This window comes from Trichoderma evansii (genome assembly GCF_050947405.1).
Source record: "Trichoderma evansii strain SZMC 28006 chromosome Unknown GGI43scaffold_17, whole genome shotgun sequence".
In the NCBI taxonomy this organism is placed as follows: domain Eukaryota; kingdom Fungi; phylum Ascomycota; class Sordariomycetes; order Hypocreales; family Hypocreaceae; genus Trichoderma; species Trichoderma evansii.
This window is the reverse complement of record NW_028145189.1, coordinates 469,982-491,994: the sequence shown is the minus strand read 5'-3', so window position 1 is coordinate 491,994 and position 22,013 is coordinate 469,982. Positions and strand designations below refer to the sequence as shown.

The 22,013-nt window shown below is 48.7% G+C and overlaps 9 protein-coding genes across 9 annotated transcripts; 4 read left to right on the top strand and 5 right to left on the bottom strand.

Annotated features, from left to right (window-relative positions):
* Window positions 1-459: 459 nt before the first annotated feature.
* On the top strand, window positions 460-3,268 carry GGI43DRAFT_118354 (Zn(II)2Cys6 transcription factor domain-containing protein). Its single transcript, XM_083199019.1, has 3 exons — window positions 460-1,595; window positions 1,678-1,685; window positions 1,909-3,268. The coding sequence occupies exons 1-3, from the start codon at window positions 982-984 to the stop codon at window positions 3,165-3,167; spliced, it is 1,881 nt and encodes a 626-aa protein (XP_083058370.1). The 5' UTR covers window positions 460-981; the 3' UTR covers window positions 3,168-3,268.
* A 1,124-nt stretch (window positions 3,269-4,392) lies between these two features.
* GGI43DRAFT_118338 (mismatch repair ATPase MLH1) lies at window positions 4,393-7,097 on the top strand. Its single transcript, XM_083199018.1, has 3 exons — window positions 4,393-4,710; window positions 4,822-5,001; window positions 5,072-7,097. The coding sequence occupies exons 1-3, from the start codon at window positions 4,618-4,620 to the stop codon at window positions 7,016-7,018; spliced, it is 2,220 nt and encodes a 739-aa protein (XP_083058369.1). The 5' UTR covers window positions 4,393-4,617; the 3' UTR covers window positions 7,019-7,097.
* Window positions 7,098-7,175: 78 nt separating this feature from the next.
* On the bottom strand, window positions 7,176-9,291 carry GGI43DRAFT_424321 (uncharacterized protein; the record flags this gene model as incomplete). Its single annotated transcript, XM_083208356.1, has 2 exons — window positions 7,176-8,840; window positions 8,902-9,291. 2 exons carry the CDS (start codon window positions 9,289-9,291, stop codon window positions 7,176-7,178), a joined length of 2,055 nt encoding a protein of 684 aa, XP_083058368.1.
* A 524-nt stretch (window positions 9,292-9,815) lies between these two features.
* Window positions 9,816-12,936, top strand: GGI43DRAFT_411151 (uncharacterized protein). Its single transcript, XM_083206688.1, has 6 exons — window positions 9,816-10,780; window positions 10,858-10,926; window positions 10,991-11,176; window positions 11,241-11,615; window positions 11,669-12,716; window positions 12,777-12,936. The coding sequence occupies exons 1-5, from the start codon at window positions 10,069-10,071 to the stop codon at window positions 12,433-12,435; spliced, it is 2,109 nt and encodes a 702-aa protein (XP_083058367.1). The 5' UTR covers window positions 9,816-10,068; the 3' UTR covers window positions 12,436-12,716; window positions 12,777-12,936.
* Window positions 12,538-13,726, bottom strand: GGI43DRAFT_118184 (DUF202 domain-containing protein). The gene is made up of 5 exons (XM_083199012.1): window positions 13,399-13,726; window positions 13,202-13,311; window positions 12,915-13,094; window positions 12,779-12,840; window positions 12,538-12,718 (listed from the first exon to the last, which is right to left on the bottom strand). The coding sequence occupies exons 1-5, from the start codon at window positions 13,479-13,481 to the stop codon at window positions 12,641-12,643; spliced, it is 513 nt and encodes a 170-aa protein (XP_083058366.1). The 5' UTR covers window positions 13,482-13,726; the 3' UTR covers window positions 12,538-12,640.
* Window positions 13,604-16,213, bottom strand: GGI43DRAFT_411147 (P-loop containing nucleoside triphosphate hydrolase protein). The gene has a single exon (XM_083206687.1). It carries the CDS (start codon window positions 15,933-15,935, stop codon window positions 13,980-13,982), a length of 1,956 nt encoding a protein of 651 aa, XP_083058365.1. The 5' UTR covers window positions 15,936-16,213; the 3' UTR covers window positions 13,604-13,979.
* Window positions 16,214-16,304: 91 nt separating this feature from the next.
* Window positions 16,305-17,348, top strand: GGI43DRAFT_411146 (proteasome maturation factor UMP1-domain-containing protein; the record flags this gene model as incomplete). Its single annotated transcript, XM_083206686.1, has 2 exons — window positions 16,305-16,615; window positions 16,691-17,348. Coding segments are annotated over exons 1-2 (452 nt in total), but the record flags the coding sequence as incomplete, so codon positions are not given.
* Window positions 17,349-17,969: 621 nt separating this feature from the next.
* Window positions 17,970-19,118, bottom strand: GGI43DRAFT_118151 (ubiquitin-related domain-containing protein). The gene is made up of 2 exons (XM_083199011.1): window positions 18,280-19,118; window positions 17,970-18,159 (listed from the first exon to the last, which is right to left on the bottom strand). The coding sequence occupies exons 1-2, from the start codon at window positions 18,992-18,994 to the stop codon at window positions 18,002-18,004; spliced, it is 873 nt and encodes a 290-aa protein (XP_083058363.1). The 5' UTR covers window positions 18,995-19,118; the 3' UTR covers window positions 17,970-18,001.
* A 244-nt stretch (window positions 19,119-19,362) lies between these two features.
* On the bottom strand, window positions 19,363-20,170 carry GGI43DRAFT_118220 (uncharacterized protein). The gene has a single exon (XM_083199016.1). It carries the CDS (start codon window positions 20,056-20,058, stop codon window positions 19,609-19,611), a length of 450 nt encoding a protein of 149 aa, XP_083058362.1. The 5' UTR covers window positions 20,059-20,170; the 3' UTR covers window positions 19,363-19,608.
* Between the last annotated feature and the right edge of the window lie 1,843 nt (window positions 20,171-22,013).

Sequence of the window (22,013 nt, the reverse complement as noted above, 5' to 3'; positions counted from 1 at the left end):
GGGCCCACGATTCCTCAAAACTACTTGACTACCTGCTTGGCTACCTATTTGCTCTGTACAAGTTAGTTTTTGTGCTTGCAGGCTTTCGGCGAGTAACCCTATTTTCTCTGGCCCGGCTGCCTTGCATCTGGCAACAGGGTCCCTTAGACTAGACCCAAGAGTCGCACAAAAACCGACTGTAAGCCGCCAATCAGCCAGTTGAGGCTGATCCCCGTCGTGCTTTTCTTCTGACTCAGTCGTTTGAGCCCGCGACTTTGTTGGGTTCAGCAGCTTCAGCTTCGCCAGAACCCGTCACTCAAGTCGTGAAACTTTGCGATTTTGCTGCGGGCTGCCGTTCCATCTCGATAACCACCGACGACACGGCCGCATGCTGTATCACGAAGCGTTCTAATATCTCTGGCTACCAGGTATCACACTGTTCCAGCGGCGCCTGTTTCACGTCGGTTGCTCTCCGCCTAGCTGGATCTTTGGTTCAATTCTGGTTCGAGCTCGTTAGTTGGTCTCTCTGGCTCGTGACCGTTCCCTGCTGCGTTCGACAATTTTTATTTATTATTTTATTTATTTTTCGCCTTTTCATCCTTTGGAGACCAACCGCCAAAAAATTCCCCCTCATTTCTTCGCTCTATACTGGACAACGAATATACTCAGAGATCGAGTTGTCCTATCTATACTCACTTAATTCTTCCGACTATCGTCATTGATCAGAGTACGATATTTTTTTTTCCCTCCGATACCTAAGCTCAAACAGCGATTTACTGCGAATTTTTGCTTTCCATAGCGAGCTACTCTTCATTTGACAGTCGAAAATCATACCCGATTTCAAATATTCTTCGTTTAAGAGGACGTGGTTCATTACACCATTCAGGCCAGAGGATTGCGACTCGAATTAAACTCTTTTCATTACCAGAACTTCTAATCTCATCATCTGAACTCGGTGCTGTTGGTGGCTACTAAGAAAAGTTCTCACGGAATATTCCATCCATGACATTTATAACACATCCTTCTAATCCAACGCCGCCCCTCGTGCCTGGGCATCACCAAGCTTACCCTGATCCTACCCGCTGCGCCTTCGACGTCAATTGGGGCCGGAAAGAGGCCTACCCAGAGGAGTCGGCTGTGCGGAGTAGGGCATATCCCTCACCTCCTATGTCCGGCTCTCCACCCTTGCCTCTGAGACCAGCTCAAGAGGCTGGTATTCGAGGTAGTGAAGTTCCAGGCTATTATACAGCCTCTAGAGTTCTGGATGGCCTTCGCAGTGGTCCGACACAACCGTCTCCTACAAGTCTTCGCGAGCAGGCCTCATCAATGGCGAGGCCGTATGCACAGGAACCAGCAATGAGGTCTCCATATGCATACCCTAGGCCCGAAGAATCAGGGAGGATTATCCCCTATGTTTCTCAGCACCACCACGGAATGCCTCAAACAGTTTCTCAAACAGCATATCCAACTTCGACGTCCTCAAACTCGGAAGGCTATCCTGTGCCTGATCGACCGCAAGCAGCTGAGCCTCAGCCGTATACATCACCGAAATCTCAGAGAAAGGCGAAAGGCCATGTTGCTTCTGCTTGCGTACCTTGCAAAAAAGCTCATCTTCGGTAAGTAAAGAGTGTTTGAAATATGCGCCAATAAGCGTATCGTTTTGTAACTGTGTTGATCGCTGACATTATCTTGTCTTAGATGCGATGGTACGTTATCTTTTGATTTTTCCTATATAAGAAAGAAATTGCACAGGTAGTATCAGAACTACTGGCAGCTTTCGTTGCGGAGTATACCAGCCAACTGAAGCTTTCAGTAAAAAGACGTGATCTTTGGTTCTACAAGTCTTACAAAACATATTGTTGAACCAGGGAAAAGCTCTGGATGGAGGATGTGAAACGAAATGAAACTTTTTAGCTAACTTGTTTACAGCACAACGACCCTGCTCCAGGTGCCTAGGCAGCGGAAAAGAAGACGCTTGTGTCGATGTTCAGCATAAAAAACGAGGACGGCCACGACTGCGAGACGAAAGAGATGGTAGATTCGATCCATCTAGATATTCGAATCCTCAAGATGCGACGCTGAGGAGGCCACTAAGTATATATCCCTCGACAATGCCTGGTATCTCCCCATACGAAGACTCCCTCCGACGAAATCAGTCCTACAGACCTCTCGATCCTTCATCGACCGAGAATGGCCCACGTGTAGTATATCAAGAGCGACCTCCTGCCCCAGAACCGAACCTTTACACCCCATCGTATGAGGGCGCACCACCGAATAATATGGAGCCTCTGGCATACTTGAGCATGGATTTTGATATCGTCAAGGCATCGCCAATGTTTATGGAAATAGTCCATGCATCGAACCCATTAGGAAATAAGCTGAGCGATATCGTTACGCCGCACCAGGCCGCTTTCCTTACCAGCCTTCAAAATCAACTTTTTGAAGAGCAACGAACGTTCGAGCCGAATTATCTGCCCCCCATTCTAGGCAGATTAGATATTGCTATCAAGGACTATGGATTCATGACCGAAGATGTGTCAAGGTTTCGCCTCAATCATCTGGAGTATTTCGGCTTTGTTGGATATGACGGTTATACCAGGACATTCCCTCTCCGCTTTGGACTTGCAAAGGAAGGATCATTCTATTTTATTGTGTTTCTGTTGAGCCTTCGAGAGCTTCACCCGCAGCTACCGCCACCAGGATCTTCGCAGCATTCACCGTATCCACAACAGCACCCACATGCTCAGCACTCTCAACATGCGCAACGCTCGCAGCGTCCGCAGCGTGCTCGAGAATCTGGCTCGGCGTATCATCGTCCATCAGTATCACATCAAGCGGTTTATAGTGATCAGCCGCCTTCTTCTTCGGCCGAGTCTTACCGGCATCGTCATAGTGACGGTGCCATTCGATCGCCATATAATCCAGCTGTTTCGCATGCCAGTTCCAGCTCGGGAACACAGTCTTATACTCCACCACAATACTCTGCGTCAAGTTACCAGGCATCTCAAAGTGAATACGTCCCTGCTAGCCAGCCCCAAACCCAGCCATCTTATCAGCTGCCTCCTATTCGGGCGGAGACAGATCACAGGCCCTCTTCTCGAGAGGTTAATTGGCCAAATGCTGAACGACCAAGGCGGGTTGATATTGGTGGCTTACTGGAGCAGCCCGGCGATGTAAATAGACGTTAGCTCTATTCGACTTATTCAACATATAAACTCAGCTCTCTAGAACAAGCCAGCTACTTTAACAGACTGGTAGAATTACATACACGTCTAACAGCGGGAGGCTTGTCCACTGAGTATGGCTATCTTGGATATTCCTCTTGAGAATTTAATCATTAGCGCCGGCGCTTCGAGCTAACTATTTGGTTTCCATTTCAAAACATTCGGAATGGGATTTTGGAATTCAATGAACTTAGCGATTTCATTGTTTTGGTCTTCTCCTGCATCACTAAATCATGGAAGAAGCTTAATTCTTGCATCTTGTCAACGAAATACGAGGCAACTGCCTGCAAAAAGCTCAGTTCGACTTCTTCTCCTGTTTTTTTTTTTTTTTTTTTTCCTTTTTTCCTGATCCCTCTTATTTCCTCTTTGTCGAATTTTTCTCTTTATTTTCTTTATATCTCTTCATCAGGCTCAACGGCAAAGGGAGGCGGTAGATAGGAAGCGGTTACTTCTGGGGAGGCTTCATGGGAATAATTCATGGAGAGAGGAACAACTGGACTAAATGATTAAGCGTAGCGTTGTCTTTGATTTTTATTGGGCTATATGGAGTTTTGTTTACTCATGTAAGAGTTGTTTTTTTTTTCCTTTCCTGACATTGATTGCAATAGCATTTAAGAAAGCTTTGCAACACTTTGGCTAGGGCAGCAAAGAGATGGGTAGGCGGCATATATGGCCATGCCAGATGCGAGTATTTAAAGCATTCTGGGGCGGAATTGTTATTGTTACGCATTAAACAGGTATAATCTGTGGTAGGGAGACTGATTTTGGTTTACGACTGTTGCGCAGCGGTTAGATTTTAGTGCGACCAATAAACGAATCGGCGATTTTCCTGCTATATACATTGTGTGCCTTTTGTCGAAAGTTCAAGATATGTACTGGTGCTCATCTATTACAGATTTTGCTAAAGTTAGGCTGGCCTGGGTCTGAGATGTGCTTCAATGCCATGGAGAGATATAGACACAACATCCACTAGATCATACATGATCGAATTATGGCTCGATATACATGGCTTTCTTCATAATAGGTAGATTGTATTTTTCCATGTTGATTGGGGCTACTAATCGACCACCCAAAAGCATGGATCGACGTTCGTGTACAAAAGCCAGGTACCTCGTGAGTCACGTGCAAGCGTGGAAACTTCGCGTAGTAAGCCAAGTGGTCAACGTTCCTTCCACCGCCTTGCTTTTTCAGTTCAAGAAGAAATAATTCGAATGAGATGGAGATCTCTCGACCTCTATCTCTACTTTTTCCCATTTATTATTAAGAATCGTTTTGTTGATATGGGTAGCTCCACGCAGGCTTCTCTTCTCTGATACTGGCGTTGTTTACAATGGTTAATGCATGAATTGATACGAAACTGTTCGGATGTGATTTGCTCATTTAATTGAAGGAAAACTGTCATATCAAAGCGATTATGGATAAAATGGAAGTTGACAGCGCCCCAAGTGGGACTAAGAGGAAGGCGGAGGAAGAACATGAGGCTCAGAAGCCTGCGCGAAGGATCAGGGTATGCTAATCTTCCCGTCTTTCTTGGTCTTCATTGACTAGATTTGAGAGTCTAGAAGATTACAATATTCCACAAAAGTTGTTGATTGACTAATTTTCCTTGTGTAAACAGGCTCTTGATCCTGATGTGGTCAACAAGATCGCTGCGGGAGAGATTATTGTGGCCCCTGTTCATGCGCTCAAAGAGTTGGTTGAAAACGCCGTGGACGCAGGCTCGACATCCCTGGAGATTCTGGTAAAAGATGGGGGCTTGAAAATGCTTCAAATCACAGATAACGGCGGCGGAATTGAGGTACTTTGACTCTTGCCACCTAAACGCTCGTTGATACAGCAGCTGACCCCTCTTCTTTAATGTCTAACAGAAGGAAGATTTGGAAATTTTATGCGTACGCCATACAACGTCCAAAATTTCTACGTTTGAAGACTTGTCATCTATCGCCACATATGGGTTTCGCGGCGAAGCTCTGGCCAGTATTAGCCACATTGCCCATCTTACGGTAACGACGAAGACCAAGGACTCGTCTCTTGCTTGGCGTGCGCATTACCTGGATGGAAAGTTGGCTCCCGCGAAGCCAGGGCAATCTGCCGAACCAAAAGGAGTTGCCGGGCGTCAAGGTACCCAGATTACAGTGGAGGATTTGTTCTTCAATGTGCCAACTCGTCGGAGAGCATTTCGATCCTATGCCGATGAGTTCAACAAGATTATCGATATGGCAGGTCGCTATGCAATTCATTGCAAGGGCGTCGGTTTTACTTGTAAAAAGGCGGGAGAGGCTTCTAACGCTCTTTCTGTACAAGCACAAGCAACTGTGATAGACCGCATCCGTCAGATTCATGGCAGCAACGTCGCCAATGAGCTCATAGAACTATCTGTCTCCGACGACCGATGGGGTTTCTCTGCTAACGGGTATGTCACAAATGCCAACTATCACATCAAGAAGACGACGTTGCTCTTGTTTATCAACCACCGCTGTGTTGAATCAACCACCATGAAAAAGGCGCTGGAACAGACATACTCCGCCTTCTTGCCCAAGGGTGGCCACCCTTTCATCTATCTTAGCCTGGAAATTGATCCAGCCCGAGTAGATGTCAATGTTCACCCTACCAAGCGGGAGGTTCATTTTCTTAACGAAGAGGAGGTCATACAAGCCATTTGCAAGAAAATCGAGTCGGAGCTAGCTACTGTGGACACGAGTCGAACATTTATGACGCAGACATTACTTCCGGGGGCCAAACCTATTGAGTCTTTGGATGAGGGTGACAGCGATACCACTCACAAGTTTACTACGCCAGCTCTCAGGAAGATACGGCGAAACTCGAATGACCTTGTCCGGACAGATAAATCCCAGGGTAAAATAACTGCTTTGTTTACGCCAGCGGGCACTGTCGATAAAACGGGTTCTCCCGCTAAAGCTCTAGAAGATGAGGCATGGGCCGTCCCAGAGCCAGTGGAATATACAACGACAGACCGTGAGCAGGTTCAATGCCGCCTTAAGAGCGTCAAGGAGCTACGTCAAGACGTCCGGGATGAGATTCACCACGATTTGACGGAGATTATTGCCTCACATACGTTTGTCGGTGTAGTCGACGAAGGACGGCGACTGGCCGCCATTCAAGGAGGTGTGAAGCTGTACTTGATAGACTATGGCCACACATGCTTTGAATATTTTTATCAGCTAGGACTCACCGACTTTGGTAACTTTGGCGTTATTAATTTCAACCCACCTCTGGACCTTAGAGAAATTCTTCAAATCGGAGCCGAGGTTGAAAAGGAGGCCATGGGAGCCTCTGACGAGGAGTTCAACGTTGACTTGATAGTCGCAAAGGTAGCAGTTCGGCTCATCGAGCGAAGGGAAATGCTCCAAGAGTACTTTTCTCTCGAAATCACTCCCACGGGTGAGCTAGTTTCCATCCCGCTCCTCGTTAAAGGCTATACACCTTCCCTTGGTAAACTCCCCCGGTTCCTTATCCGTCTCGGACCTCATGTCAACTGGGACGACGAAAAAGAGTGCTTTCAGACTTTTATCACGGAATTGGCGACGTTTTATGTCCCCGAGGCACTACCCACATCTCCAGAAGGGAAAGACGAGAGCGGGGATGTTAGTGAAGAGGGAAAATCAGAACATGAAGACGACGATGCGGCCCTTGAGGAAGTGAGGACAAGAAGGCAGCACGTCAGGTGGGCCGTCGAGCACATCTTCTTTCCGGCATTTAGGTCACGGCTGGTAGCTACGAAGAAGCTCATGGACGGAGCTGTATTGGAGGTGGCAAGTTTGAAGGGATTGTACAGGGTGTTTGAGCGGTGTTGATGAATGGGTATATTATATTTAAAGGAAAGGCGCAATTGAAGCATCAGATTGTTTTAGCTCTTCATGTTTATCTCAAGGCGTATTTTACTATATATTATGTCCAATTTCTTTTGTTCATATCCAACATAAATAAATATCTATTTTCCCAATTTCCCCATTAGCTTCTCTCCCTTACTGTCATTTGCACTGGCTTGTGCTTCTTCTTATATGACAAGAATCTTGTCAAGTTCATGACGACTTCATCTGCCCTGTCTCTCAGCTCTGGCTGCTGGCTCTTGTTGACGCTCTTGGCCATTGTCTTTGCCTTTGATACTGTTCCATCAAGATGCTTCAAGAAATCGCTCTTCCAGAAAACGTCCGCATCGTAAGCGTACTCCTCATCTCCATAAATGTCAAATATCTGATTAAAGGCTTCAACAGCGTCCGCAATAGGAGTGTCAGGAAGACCCGCAACGAGAGTAACGAGGAATGTTCCAATCTCGCGGTTAAGATCCACAGGCGCCGGGTTCAGCGCAAGCTGGCCAAGCACGCCGACGCACTTGACACCGAGCGCCTGGAAGGGATCTTCGGGATCTTGCAGCGCGGGGGCGCCCTTTGTGGCTTGGTAAAGGGAGATGAACTTGCGGTGCTCGTTGGGTTGGAGGGGGGTCTCGCCATGGAGGGCGCGGGCGACGGCCCAGGCGACGCTGGTGACTTGCGTAGCGAGGTCGACGTCGGCAGTGTCGGAGGCGAGGATGGGGGTGACGACTTGCTGCCAGAGGGCACGGGCGACGGGGGTCCAGGCGCCGAGGACGTCGTTGTTGGAGTCTTCGGAGAAGTCGATGAGGGAGACGGACCAGGCGATGTTGTTGAGGGCGGAGAGAGCGTGGCCTTGGATCTTGAGGGAGAGGTCGTCGGAAGGCTGGAGGCTGGCGAGGCGGATGAGCTCGGGGATGGCGATCTGGATGAGAGACTTGAGGGTCGGGAGGTCGTCAATGTTGTCCTCGCCGTGATCAGCACCAGTTACCATATCCATGTCGGCTTCAATCTCATCTTCATTCATTTCATCGTCTTCGTCGTCGTCCTCCTCATCTCCATCCTCGCCCTCAATGTCCTCACCAGCGTCAGAGGCAGCCTCGTCCATGTCTTCGTCGTCATTTTCATCACCGCTTTCCTTTCCAGCCGCAGCCGCACCGCTTCCAAACTCTTTCTTAGTAAACAGCTGAGCGGAGCCTCCCATCTCAACGCCAAGGCTTGTGCCAATGGATGCAATGGTCTCCAGGGCCAGCTGCTGAAACTCTGATGGACTGGACCAACCGCTGCCGTCGGCCTCGCTCTGGCCGGGGACAAAGCCTGCCATGGCCTTGGTGAGCGTCGGTATCAGATCTGCGTCGTCGGCCACATCGATCTTTGGTGATAGGTTCTTCACTTCGAGAAGGGAGGTGTAAATGTTGTGAAGGACGGCGCAGGCCAAGACGCCATCTCCGCTGACATCATCCTTTAGGGATACCAGTGCCTCATAGCAAGCGAGGATGCTAGGTGTGCTTGTGATAGTTTTTGCTAAGTTCGTGTTGTCCTCGGTCAAGACCATTAGACAAGCCATCGCGTCTCCACGGATGGCTGATATGGGGTCTTCATCGTCCTGAGAGGTATATGCGATGAGTGAGTAGAGTAGGCTAGTGATTGTACTGTTATTGGAAATTGACTCCAGAATCTCCTCTTCTGCCTCAGCCAGTGCCATTAATAGCGAGACAAGAGACGCCGCAATGCTTGAAATGAATCCTTTTTCTGCTTTGGGTAGTTTTGCAAAGGGGGGCTCTTTTGAGAGGATCTTATCTTGAATCTAATTGATTGCGCGTCATGTTAGGTCAGCTCTCACTTATACAATTGAGTTTCCAACTCACCAACTTTGAAGCGAATTCAATAGCCGTCAGCACATCTTGTCGGTAGAGGTGAACGCAGAAATCGGCCTCCTCCTCCTGGGCCAGAACTTGCAAAATTCCCCATCCAGCAGCTCGGCTCTCAAGGGCGGCGTCTGTCAGAGTCTGAGTGAGAACAGTGTAGACGATCTGCTCTCGCAGCAGCAGTTTGCGGCACTTGGTATCCTGAATAATGCTTGAAATTACAGACGCAGCCGTAGAACGAGACTTGGGGTCGGCGCTTTTGAGATCGTTGATGATGGGGAGAATCTTGCTTTCTCTCAGAGCTGCCAACTCAGGATCTGAAGGAGGCTTAACGGCTTTGGCGACGGGATCGCTGCGGTGACCGGCTTTGGTTTTCTTTGATTTACCCATGATGTCTGCGTGAAAACGAATGAGATTACTGAGAAGCTAATATGTCAAGTCAATGGGTTGAAAGAGTGAGTAGATCGCTGCAATGTATGAAGGTTGGTATGAATTTTGATGATGAAGCTAGTTGTTTACATGTATGAATAGATGGTATCAAGTTTTTTTTTTTTTTTTTTCCTCTTCCAGTTGGCTGCTCGTACCCCACCACGAGCAAAAGCTGCCCCTCCAACTTGCAGATTGCAGATCTCTCAGGCCAGCCACAGCGCCCTCCAATGAGCCCATTTAGCAGTCTAGCGCCCCATAAGTTTAGGCAATTCTAGAAGACAACGCCCTGTATTTTGATTTCTTCAGCTTTCCTGCACCATTGTCTGTCCGCATAAGGCATCAGTACATGCGCCACGGCTAATATCACCGGTGGATGCGAGGTACCTAGTACTAGATCGTTATCTAATCAGCGCTATCCAGACTCCGTATTATAGACGACAGAGCTCCCAAATTAGCCTTTTATGGAGACACCAAGCCATAAGCTGCCACAACACCCATTTCGTCTCGTCTCATTCATTCATCTCTCCTCAACTCGTATCGCTGCAGAGCTCTCAATCCGGCAACCAGAGCAGACGATCGGCGCCAGAATTGATCCCGCCATGTAACCGCTGGTTCCGACTAGCACCTCCCTCTCACCTATTGTCTTGCCCCTAAAGAGCCTTGTAAGCTATTTGGATTGCGCTGAGACATTCTAAGCCAGCAATACTCAGCCAGGCTTGAGCTGCCAAAGGCAAAATTATGCCACCTCCCGCAACCCGCGGCGGCTGGTCTCTGTCGCAACTTTGGCGCGACGACGAAGAAATGGCCAACAAAAAGGATGATGATCTCGGCCTGCCTCGACACTCCAAGCATGCTGACAATTGGCAACCTGCCCCCAAAGCGTCCTTGGGCGTAGCCTCTGTCCTCCGGCTTATTCTGTACGCCATCGTCTTCCTTTTGACAGGTTATGGACTGTTCAGGATCATTGGGCCAGCTGCTGGCGCATCATCTCTTGATCCGGTAAACTTGATGCCCATGTATGACAGGCCACGCCCTCCTACATATGGACATGATGCACCGCGGATGGAGGAGGATGCTCCTATAATCAAGACACCCAAGACTCCCAAGACACCCAAGATACCAAAGCCCCAAACCAAACCTAAGAGTGGTGGAGGCAAGACTGCAGAGGAACCGTCCAAGCCGTACAATGGGCCGCTGAGGCTTCCACACTTGGGTCCTTCACTGGAAGCCATCATGGTAGAAACAGGGGGGAGGCTACAGAATAATCGCAATATCTTGTTCTCAGCAGCTAGCCTTAAAAGCGCTGCACTTTTGCTCCCAATGGCATGCCAAATGGCCAACGAGCGTCAGAACTATGTACATTTTGCCCTGATGAGCAGGAGTGACATTTCCATCAAGGAGCTACTGGCGATCAATGGCATTGATAAGTCGTGTCCCTTGGTTATGCATGGTACGGCGTATTCTGTTTTCACTATGGGAGCTAGACCCGTATCATGTCGGGGAAAATGCTGATTTAACCGATTATAGATGCTCGCCCTGACCATTCCACAATAGCAGCCGAGGCACGAATGACCCTTTCTGTAAACCGAGCTTTCTGTAAGTGCAAACCAGCTGACCCATTGCAATGTTCTTTGGAGCAGTGGTTCTAACAGATAATCAGATTACATCAACCTCTATATGCACCCACAAGCGGTCATCATAGACTCTTCATCTACCGAAGAAAGCTATTTCCTCTCCGGCCTCCGTGATAAGATCCAAGACACAGGCGCTACGTTGATTGAACTCCCGGAGAATACAGGCCAGCGGTTCTCATGGCTATCGAAGCTTGATTCTTCTGCTTTAGCAGGTAAGGCGATTCGTTGAGCAGTCGTCCTTAATCCACGCATGTTCTAACAATTTATTTACCACAGCTTGGAATGAGGTCCATTTTGACGTCATTATCCAGGCCCCTCAGCATGGCACAGGTAATCTCAAGCGGCTACTTAGGTCTCTCGCTCGAGCGGATTTGGCCGGCGTCTCTCTGCCCCATCTAACGGTCGAACTCTCATCAGCGGTCGAAGAGGACCTAACCAACTTCTTGAACGGGTATGAGTGGCCGCCAAAGGTTCACGGCGTAGCTCCCAAAACAAAGCTGCTATCGCTTCGTCGCCGCATTCCTCGGCAGAAAATGAGTGAAGAGGAGAGCTCTGTCAGATTCTTGGAGTCATTCTGGCCAACCAAGCCTTATCACTCTCATGTCATAGTTCTATCGCCTCATGCTGAAATTACATCTCAGTTCTTTCACTGTAAGCAAACTCAAACGATTTCAGCTGAATTTTGTCAAACTAACTTTAAAAAGATGTCAAATATTCGATTCTGCAGCGACGATATTCAACCATTGCCATCCGGCAGCATTGGGAAAATAAACTTTTCGGCATCAGTCTCTCGGCGCCTACGACATATCTCGACGATACTACTCAATTCACACCACCAAAGCCGTTGGAGGAACAGGAGTCTCATATACAGGGCACGCCTTTCCTTTGGCAGGCCCCCAGCAGCGATGCGATTCTCATTTTCGGCGATAAGTGGGTAGAGCTTCATGGCTACGTATCTCAGCTTTTGGAGAAGCAGCATGCTTCGTCCACAACGCCGGATCTTTTTGCAAAGAAGAAAGTTGGTAAAAAGCATCCTGCTTGGCTGGAATATATTCTGCAGTTATCACGGCTTCGAGGATATGTCACCCTTTACCCAACCCGGCAGACCGCCAATACTATAGTCGGCATCCACACAGATCTCTATGATGTACCGGAGGAATACGAAGAAGGGAAAACAGCTGAGCAGGAACAAGACTCCATTAAGCTCACCTCGGACGGATTTAATCCAGGATCGCATTTGGATATGCTGGCGACGCTCCCACATGAGGGTGACTTGCCACTCCTTTACCACATGCCGTGGTTGACTTGGGATGGCAAAGACACGGATGACACCACCATTGAGAAGACTGCAGCGAAATATAAGCAAGCATTCCGTGCACAGATTGGAGGATGTAAGGACGATAGTACGAAGCCTGTTCCGGCTGAAGACCCGAGTGCTAGAGATCTGTTTTGTTTTACAAATGGTATATAAACTTTGGACTGGAGCATGGCGCATGGCGAACTATTTGTAGAGAAATTTGGAGTTATGTTATTTCAGGTATACTTTCGATTTCATCTTGTTTTGAATCAATGGACAAATATGTGTACATCTTTATTGAGAGCTTGTATTAAGCCTTGTATTCCAAAGGGTATTAAAAAAACGCAGAAAAAACAATCATCTCAGAATGCTGTTGATATCATTTTTGGCGTACTTTGTCTATAATAAGAAGTATGATGCACGTCCCAATAATAGAAAAGGCGATTCCGCCCAAAACCTGTAAATGTACGGGTCAACACATTTTTGCTCGTTTACAGATCGATACACCTAAACTTACTACTTGTGTCTTCCAACCAGATTGCACAATGGCAGCTCTTTTGCCATACATATTGACAGTTCCTAAAAAAGAAAAGTATAATTAGGCACCGGCGCCATGGATATTCTTTGGGAGCTCTCAGGAAAGATCAACTTACTTATATAGTTCCCTACGCCTAGAGCTAACGTTGTAACAGATAGAATCCAGAAGATACCACCTAGTGGCTTCGCTACCCGGCGTTCGAGTTCGCTAGGTGTGCCCTTGATATGGAATGATACGGTGATAGCGACAGACACGATGGCCATGTATATGGACAGGCGAAGATACGAAAGGAAAGCTAGTCATGATTAATTTTACAGTTAATATTCCACTTTGAAGCTCATGAAACATTGCCAAAGAGAAAAACAAAAGATAGGTCAAAGTCAGCATCCAGGATAAGCTCACTTCTTTCGTTGGCACAGTGATCTCGCGCATCGCTAGTCTCATTTACAAATAACAGCGGGCTAGGAAAAGGCCATTGGAAGAATGCGGAGGCGTCGGTGAAACCATCTGATCTATCAGGTTATTAGACCATAATTCGCAATAAACTTAACAATATCTGTCCATCGAGTATAGGAACGAATAGAGAAGAAGACGGATACCTTAATTCGCTGACTTCGATGGGTTCTGTGAGGGAGATGAATGGAAGGCAGTGGCTCGTCGTGAGCGTTTCTTCGTCGGACATGGTGGATTTTTCCTTCTTGACTGAATTAATATTATGTAGATATTCATAAAGGCCTGTGTCGTAATTCTATTAAAGTAGGTGAATGCGACTGGTGAGCGTGAAATGTGAAAAGAGATTGCTGGTTGAATATGGGGGAAATGAGGTTCGGCTTGCTGGGATGACGTCGAGAAGCGGCCCACAGACTCACGTGCCGATGTTACTGCGAACGATCATCTGAACTCAGGCGATCAACATCACGAGACTCTTTTTATACCAGAACGCATTCAAACAATCTCTGTTTTCATATAAATTAAAATCAAATAAAGATTCTTCATATCATTATGATTTAGATTTGAGAGAAGGAAAAATGAAGACTTCAGTGGACTCATAGTCATGAGTGAAACATGTCGCCACTTGCTGCCTTTACTCTAATTCATAGCATAAATGCATAGCTACATTTTATCCTTATCTATACAAAGCATTCTTCGCCTTCATAAATCTCCAGCCAACATCAAGTCTTCAAAATCCCCATATCTCATTCCATCTCTTCTCTTCTTCTCTCAATGCACCGTCCAATCTTCCAAATCTCGCCGGCTGCTCCGTATTCGCCTCCGGCAGGCAAACCCACTCTCTCACGCAGTCCGGCACCTCCTCTTTGATATGCGCAATGCAAATAAGCGCCTGTTGGTCTGACAAGCCCTCCACCTTGACGGTGCCATCCTTGGATTGCCGGCTCTGCACAATCTCCTCGCCCGCATAAGTCTTTGCTTCTCCGTCTGTGAGGAAAAGCGTGCACTTGTCCCGGACGGCGTCGTCCATGCCGCTAAAGGACTCGTCCAAGACGACAATGTCGGGTCCCTTAATCATAGATCGTATAAACAGCGCCACGCGCTGAGCACTGAATGAAATCTCGCCAAACATGTAGTCGTCAGCCCATTTCAATCCCTCGCTGCCAGCAGCACTGTTTGGCTTCAGCTCTGGCTCAAACCATTTGAGCGCTGCTTCGACTTTTGCCTTTGCCTCAGCGCTTAGCTTGGGCTTTGTGCCAAAAGTCTCTGCCCACGCATTCTCAACCACTTGTCTGATGGTGTGGCTCCTCGGCATGTGCTGGTGGACTTCTGGGCTGGAATGGCCAATACGGGTTTGGATGTCCCAGAAAGTAAGCGGGCGCTGTCCAGAACCGGGCTCGGGTAGACGGCTTCTCCCAAAGAGCTTAATAGGCAGCGAGTAAGTTTGCGGATGGTCAGAGCCAAGGAGAGAGACAATGGTCGTTTTGCCCGAGCCATTGGGACCAAACACACCCCAGCGCTCACCTCGTCGAACAGTCCAAATCAGTCCAGCTTTATCGCCTTGAGGCGTCTTCTGTGACCAGTTTCCAAGAGCAATCTTGTCACCATAGCGGACCTGGCATCCATCCATTTCAACCAGAGGCTCAGCATTAGGATTGACAGGTTGCTGTGAATAAAATGATGTCGAAGAAGATTCTGGCTGATTGTGGCCCTGGGCTGCAGAATCTTTAGATAAAACTCTCCCGATATCAGCCAAAGTATGTATAGGCAACTTTTCATCTTCTGCTAGCCCGCCCACTCTGACGCCATGAATGTATTTTTTCAGGCCATCCAGCACGACCTCCTTCGGTCCCATTGACTCAACCTGGCAGTCCATACGCAGATACACCAGATGTGTAATCCATTCTGGGAGAGGATCTTGCGGTCTGGCACTCAGCACCAGTCGCGGATTGGCCTTTCCAGCGAGAGACTCCAGTAACGGACTCAGCCCTGTAACCGTCGGAGGATCGAGTCCCATGAATGGCTCATCTAGGAGCAAAACTTCGGGCCTCGTCAGCAGCGCTCGAGCTATCCTTGCCCTTCTACCCTGACCGTTACTCAAGAACGTCACGGGCAGATCAAGTAAATGTTCCAGTCTAAGGTCCTTGACAACGCGCTTCAGTAGCTCAGCCGATATGCCGCCCTCTTCTTGGCTTTCCTGACCAGGAGACTTGGCAGGGTTCAGCTCTGTATTTCCCACCAGAAAGTCTCTCAGTGAGAAATCAGTAATCTCTCTACGAGACTCATACCGTGCAGCGAGATACGCTGATGTTGTTACTGCACCGCCCAAGCCTCCGGCCGCCTGCTCAGCATCGAACCCAACATACTGAATCGCCTTGTTGGGGGTTCTCAATCTCGAAGATACTGCATCTGATGACAGGTATGGGTACGACCTTGCCGTAGGAGGCTCACAGAGCAACCTTCCTCTCAGAGCTTGCAAGAAGGTCGTCTTTCCGGACAGAGAAGGTCCGACGATGCACCAGTTGTGTGGCTCTGGCGATGATGACGGCAGTTCAAATTGGAGATCTTTAAATAGAGCGGGATTAGCGTGTGGCGATGGTTGTGAATTCGGATGCTGCCGATAGAAAGTGCCATTGGCGATGCGGATGATGGGCGATCGCGCCGAGGGCGGGATATTCCTGAGCATGGCTAAAATCTATATCAAAGAGAAAGCTGAATCTTGCATCATATAATTGAAGATGAGCTGAGACGCTGTATGTATCCAAAACCCGCAAGTGAGCATAAGTAGGTAGGCACTTTACGAATCCAATTGAATGGCCGTAAGCCCAAATGAAGCGTAAACAACACAGATAGGACAGGTCACAGACTAAGAGAAAGAAGAGAAAAAGAAAAAGTCTGAAAAGAGACAATCGTATTCAACGACGCTGTCATGCAGCGAATTGATGTTGACACCAGCTTTCTCCGCGATCGGTCTAGGGTATTTGGCAGTGGATTGGATGGAGCATCTCGACTCCAGCAAGTGGGGTGGAGGTCGGAAAAGGTACGTACCCCTCCTTCGCAGCAAGCAGGAGCAGCAACGCCTTAGCGGACGCGAGGCTGCTTGGAGCCTGTAGCTTGACAGAGAGTTAGGTAAGGCGCCTGGAGCCAAAGGCAGCTCTGCGTTCCGTCATCACCATCAACCTCAACGGCAAACCACCCGCCTGTCTCCAATCTCTCTGTGCCATCTCTTTCGTCTTTTGGTATAGATCAATCGCTGCCACAAGTTTTGATCGTTTCTTTCTTCCCGGCATCAGCTGCATCGAGCGCTCCTCCTCATCTCCAACCCCCCCAGTGAGGCATCCATCCTCCGAAAAACCACCCATCATGGTAAGAGAACAGCTCCCTCTCCAAGCTCCCTCTTTCATATCTACCAGCTAACAATATCCTTTTCTTCCTAATCAGTCTATGCGAATCGTGCCCGCCTCCCAGGCACCCACAACCTTCTCTCACGCCTCCAACTCCTCCTCGGCCCCCTCAGCGCCCGGAATCCACGACACCCTCCGCCACGGTGTCGGCATCTCGGCCTTCGACGCCGCCTCTAACAAGCCCGTCTCGGCGCACCCGCTGGAGGCCCGCCTCAAGAACTGGGAGGCCACCCAGGAGGCCGTCCGCATGGAGTCCCTCAAGCGCACCTTTGGCATCGCCGAGCCCATCCGCCGAGGCATGGAGCTCAAGATTGTCCGAGAGGGCGAGTGGCGGCCCATGGCTCTCGGAGGCGGTCTTCCCAGCGTGCACGAAGATATCTTGAGAGGGCGAGAGGATATGATTACCTGGGAGGACGTCTTTACCGGTGAAGAATCAAGGGCGCTGCCTGGAATCCATGATGAGATGGAGAAGAAGCTGAAGATTAACTAAATGGGGAGTGGCTAGCGATATATGAGGGTAATAGAAAGGAAATCAAGCTATTCAAGTCTCATTTGTATGCCCGGTCTAGAAAAGAGACAGACATGGCGGTTTGTGAGACTACATCAGGATTCTGCGTCCCGATTTGCATGAGATAAATGAACAGTCCAAGAAATAACAAAGGAATACAAAATCAATAAAAAGATCAGCATCCCTACTATCTTTGCAACGTAAAATCGATAACTGTGGCTTCATCTGCATGGTGCCAATATAGTAGTGTGAAATATGTTCTGCATTTCTATCCTGTAATAGCAACAGCCACCCCCATTCTGGGGACGGGGTCCTTGTGAAATTATGAAAGATGTAAGGAGCGTAAAAGAACCGAAACAGAGGCTACAATTGTACATGAATCAATAATGTAATGATACGCCGGTAATGATCCCCAATTTTCCCAAATTCTTCCGCGTCTGAAATTCCCATCGCGCTGCTTCCCTGAGTGGCTAAACGAAAATGAAAATGAAAGTAGCAAAACTCAAAACACGCAAAAAAGGGGGAAGTACTTTCAAGGAAAAATAAAAAATAAACCTTCCTCCAAAAGCAGCTTGTAAAAACGGAATATTAATGTCAAAGAGACACACTGAGCTGTTCTTGCGTGCAGTGATATCTGAACCAGTGAATGCTTTCAAGCAAGCCAGATTGCCATTCAGAGACCACTCGAGCATCGCAGAACATCCATCTCAGCGGCTAAGGTCTATGCAAACACATCTCTGCAGTCGTCCGATCATATGTATTGCCGTCAAAGGCTAAACAAGAAAATGGCACAGAGGGACGAGCTGGCACGTGGCGTCCGAACCACACGCTATAATCGCTTTATAAAATAATGCAGCAACGTCCCTCCCTTGCGCCATCCCCATCTGCGGCGCCCGCAGGGAGGCTCTTGCTCCCAGACTTGGGTTCCTCCTCATCAAGATCCTGGGGCCGGATGCTCATGTGGACCACATTGGGGCTATCGGGGCTGAATTGATACTCTGCATCCAGTGTGAGCGGTGGAATGATAATCAACAAATCAAATAGAAGAGAGAAGAGCTTGTGAAGAAAACAAGCTAATAAAAGGTAGGCAAAAAGGAAAGAATGGGGGCTATGCTTACTCTTTAGCTGCTCCTTATCATCTAATAATTTACCAAAGTGAATCAGCCTTATGCTGCTGGGGCTGGCAGGCTTGGCCTCCCAGTCAGATCTCCATTCTCGCAGAATCAGTTCCTTCAGTGTGTAGATGCTGATGCTGAATGGATCAGGATTGCCGCTCTCGTCCTTATCCGGCATGGCGACATGTCTCCTGCTGAGGTACTTGGCATCAATCTTGTATGGATGTCGGCCGCCAGATGCTAGCAGCAGAGTAATGTTGCAAACAGGGCCATCGGCTCCGCCAGAACCAGCAGCCTTAATCTCTTCTGTTGCCGGACCGATAGCCATAGCTGACTCTTCCTGCTTGTCTTCCTTTGGCTTTTCTTCCTTGGGGGCGTCCTGCTTGGGGGTGTCCTGCTTAGGAGTATCCTCCTGAGTGACATCTTCTTTGGTAGTGGCTGTCGGCTCAGGAGCGCTGGCCACTTCCTTGCCTTTTGACGATGAAGTCGCAGCAGTTGTTTCGCCATTGTCGGTAGATACAGGGTCGGTCGATGTCGTCGCGACAGCGGGAACGTCCTTGGTCGCGTCGGTAGTCGCCTCGTTGCTGGGTTTATCGCCTGCCTCAGGCGTCTGAGGGATATTATTCATCTGCACAGCATCTGTAGGTTGCTCGAGACCCGAGTCTTTGCCAGGAGCAGCGCTGCCACCGCTCATGGTAGAATCCGCAGCAGCCGACATGTTTCAGTTGGGAAAACGCCGTAGCAAAGCGATGCGAGGAATGCGGGATTGGTGCAGCAGCACCAAAGGGGGTTGGCGAATCTCGACAAAGGAGCGTATCAGACGGTTCAATTCATCCGCGGTAAGAAGAGCGCGTAAAAAAAAAGAAGAGGCAGCGCTGGCGTATTAACGAACGATTTCAATGCTGTAAAGTGGGTTCAATAGTCTCGGTTAGAGACTGGCTGTGTATGGGAGATAATAGATAGATGGATGTCAAAGGGAAAAAGGATGGAAAAAAGGCACCGCTGGGACAAAACACCGAGTGAACCTTGGCAGATCAAATCAACGAACCGGCTCAGCGACCAGCCCAGATTTCAAGTTCCGGGGACACGGGGGGTGTGGGGGGGAGGAAACGAAGAGCGGGACTCCGACTAGAATGCAAAGCGAACGAGCGATGAATGCGCTAGCCAAACGAAACCAAAGCGCTGCTGAGCATCAAGAGTGCTGTTTTTGGGAAGCTTTGCCCGATGCAGACGGAAAAGCGCACGCCTCTCAGAAGGATGGAGAGGTGTGGTGTGGAAATGAAGCGCCCTGCTTCTGGTAAGCCTCATTCAATTTTTCTCTCCCTTTTCCCTTCAGCTGCGCCAGATGCCGAGATAAGGGGTTAAAAAAAAGAAGGAAAAAAAAAAGTTCAAATAGAGCAAACGGAGATCAGCCGCTGGTACGAGAGCGAACGAGAGGCAAGCCAATGAGTACGGCACTTCGTGTTCCCAGGTAATCAGACCCCTGTCGGTGTAGCGCCAACGAGACACACCACTGGCCGCATGGAGACACACAGACGTATGCAGTGGCGCGGGGAACCAAGTAGTGGTCCGGTGCTCCGAGTGAAGTAATGAATGATGGAGGCTGTTGAGGTGGTGATGCTGCTGTTGGAATGGTAGCCAATTAGTTTTAGGTGTAGAGGACAATAAAAGATGAAGACCAATTCTGCCGCCAAGTCGGTGAGAGGCTGAGACCGAAGAGATGATGAGGCAGGTACGGAGGAATATGCACTGGAGATTTTCCCTTCCGAGCAACTGGACCATGCAGCAGAAAAGAACACAAATGGGCCCAATTAACAACGGCTACCCATCAAACAAACAACAATGAGTCCAACGGCTTAAAAACAGCCAGCGGGCGGCAGCAGATCCAAATCTGCAACTAACACGAGAGCCGGTGACCAGGAAGATATACCGAACTGCCAGGAACCCAGCACTTTTCGTTTGCTACCTATTCGCCTACTCTATTCTCTATTTTACCGGACACGAGTAGGATCTAGACACAGCTGCTGCTGTTAAGACCTGGAGTGGAGTTGAACCGAATTTCGGGATACAGGTGGGTATCCCCGTGTGCAAACAAGATGATGCTGGGACAATCTTTATCAGATGCTGAATCCTACGGGAAATGGCAGTTGCACAGCATTCGAATCGTACCATACGAAGCACGCAAACCCCTTTGTTGGAGGCGCACAAGACTCGCACACCAAGTTGCTGCGAGTACATCATACTACATACAGGCAAATGCCTGGCATACATACAGACGAAGATCACACCCGCATCTGGCCGGCCAGTTGCTACTGCAGTCCATTGGCCGGCTCCCATCCGGTATTGCTAGCCCGGTGGATTATGTACAACTATTGGCGGCTAGTGGCTCGTCTTGCAGCAAAAACACTTCATACTGACGCACTCGCTTATAGTCAAGCTTTAGGCCCAGACAAGCGCTCATATCCGCCTCATCTATTGCATGTGCAGCTTCTTCCAGTGCCAGCCAACACAATTGACTTTAACCTTCCTAAGCCGGGAAGGCCTTGCCAACTTGGGCGAACTTGTCAAACGCCAGAGCCACGGTAACGATGCAAGGACGGCATTTGAACCTGGTCAAAACAAATAAATTATACGGATGCCTTGATTTATTAATTAAGACTAAATAGACGAAACAAGGCGATATCACCTCAGCTCTTCCCATCTTTTGAGATGACAGGGCCTTCACCCGCTTGATATCGACGAGATAAACCTTGGCTACGGATTCCGGAGTCACCGTAATACTCGACGCGCTGCGTAGGTGCCTAGCAGCAGCAATCCCGTACATGGGATGCACGGGGCATCCGGCACATTTCTGCTCTAGCCGAGCAGCTACCAGGTCGGCTCTGTACAGTACAGTACCTGTTTATCAGTGTCATTCACCCCAGACAAATCGCCGACCTGGCGTCTATGGATATTGAAACACACCATGCCTAGTGCCTTGAAATCAACTCACAATAGGCCGCGCTACGGTGGCGCCTATGCTAGGCGCAAATTCTCCCGTTATCACTCCGTACTCGGTCTATACTACAGGCAGGTAATACAAGCTTCTTACCGATATGATCTCCAGCCGGCGCCACCTCAGCGCCAACGCCAACAAAGCATGCCCGTTCACACCATACCAGGAACATCTATTGCCAGGTCTAAGCTCATTCCAAGCCACTCTCAGTGTTGCTTGTCTGACAGGCACATAAACTCTAAAAAGAAAATTCAACTACGAGTAATTCGTATGCCAAACACTAATACTAATCGGCATTTGGAATAGGGGCAAAAAAAAAAAAACATCTGTCTGTACTTGGTGCTTTGTACAGCGTAGTATTGGCCAAACTGGCCTGCAATCTCCGTTTGAAGAGCTTCAAATTGGAGCTCCGCCCACTGCCGTCGCTCCCGGGTCACAATGTACCCGCAAGGCACAGGCCCCTGTATTGGAAATGCTACATAATGCTAGAGTAAGGATTGGTGTTGATAAAGGAAGATGTGCCGGTCATGCTGTGGATATTCCCGGAATGTGAGAAGACGCCCCAGCTCGCCTGTGATGGCTAAGCGAGAACCTTATGGATTGATTGAATCAAACTCGCGCAAGTCTGCTCATCTTCATTTCAAGTGAGGGAAAAGTAGAGACTACTACGAGGGAAATTGTTGTTTTTACTCAGGTCGAATCCTGCCACACTTCATTTCTCATTGTAAGCTGACACGGACAA

Bases quoted from the DNA above. Each gene is read 5' to 3' on its own strand.
- GGI43DRAFT_411151 (XM_083206688.1), top strand. From the start codon at position 10,069: ATGCCACCTCCCGCAACCCGCGGCGGCTGGTCTCTGTCGCAACTTTGG. The intron at 10,781-10,857 runs GTACGGCGTATT...AACCGATTATAG, and splicing joins GTGTCCCTTGGTTATGCATG to ATGCTCGCCCTGACCATTCC. The intron at 11,177-11,240 runs GTAAGGCGATTC...TATTTACCACAG, and splicing joins TGATTCTTCTGCTTTAGCAG to CTTGGAATGAGGTCCATTTT.
- GGI43DRAFT_118151 (XM_083199011.1), bottom strand. From the start codon at position 18,994: ATGTCGGCTGCTGCGGATTCTACCATGAGCGGTGGCAGCGCTGCTCCT. The intron at 18,160-18,279 runs GTAAGCATAGCC...CACTGGATGCAG, and splicing joins TGATAAGGAGCAGCTAAAGA to AGTATCAATTCAGCCCCGAT.
- GGI43DRAFT_411147 (XM_083206687.1), bottom strand. From the start codon at position 15,935: ATGCTCAGGAATATCCCGCCCTCGGCGCGATCGCCCATCATCCGCATC.
- GGI43DRAFT_118220 (XM_083199016.1), bottom strand. From the start codon at position 20,058: ATGGTCCAGTTGCTCGGAAGGGAAAATCTCCAGTGCATATTCCTCCGT.
- GGI43DRAFT_118338 (XM_083199018.1), top strand. From the start codon at position 4,618: ATGGATAAAATGGAAGTTGACAGCGCCCCAAGTGGGACTAAGAGGAAG. The intron at 4,711-4,821 runs GTATGCTAATCT...TTGTGTAAACAG, and splicing joins AGCCTGCGCGAAGGATCAGG to GCTCTTGATCCTGATGTGGT. The intron at 5,002-5,071 runs GTACTTTGACTC...AATGTCTAACAG, and splicing joins ATAACGGCGGCGGAATTGAG to AAGGAAGATTTGGAAATTTT.
- GGI43DRAFT_118184 (XM_083199012.1), bottom strand. From the start codon at position 13,481: ATGTCCGACGAAGAAACGCTCACGACGAGCCACTGCCTTCCATTCATC. The intron at 13,312-13,398 runs GTATCCGTCTTC...ATAACCTGATAG, and splicing joins ATCGAAGTCAGCGAATTAAG to ATCAGATGGTTTCACCGACG. The intron at 12,841-12,914 runs GTAAGTTGATCT...TTTCTTTTTTAG, and splicing joins AGGCGTAGGGAACTATATAA to GAACTGTCAATATGTATGGC.
- GGI43DRAFT_118354 (XM_083199019.1), top strand. From the start codon at position 982: ATGACATTTATAACACATCCTTCTAATCCAACGCCGCCCCTCGTGCCT.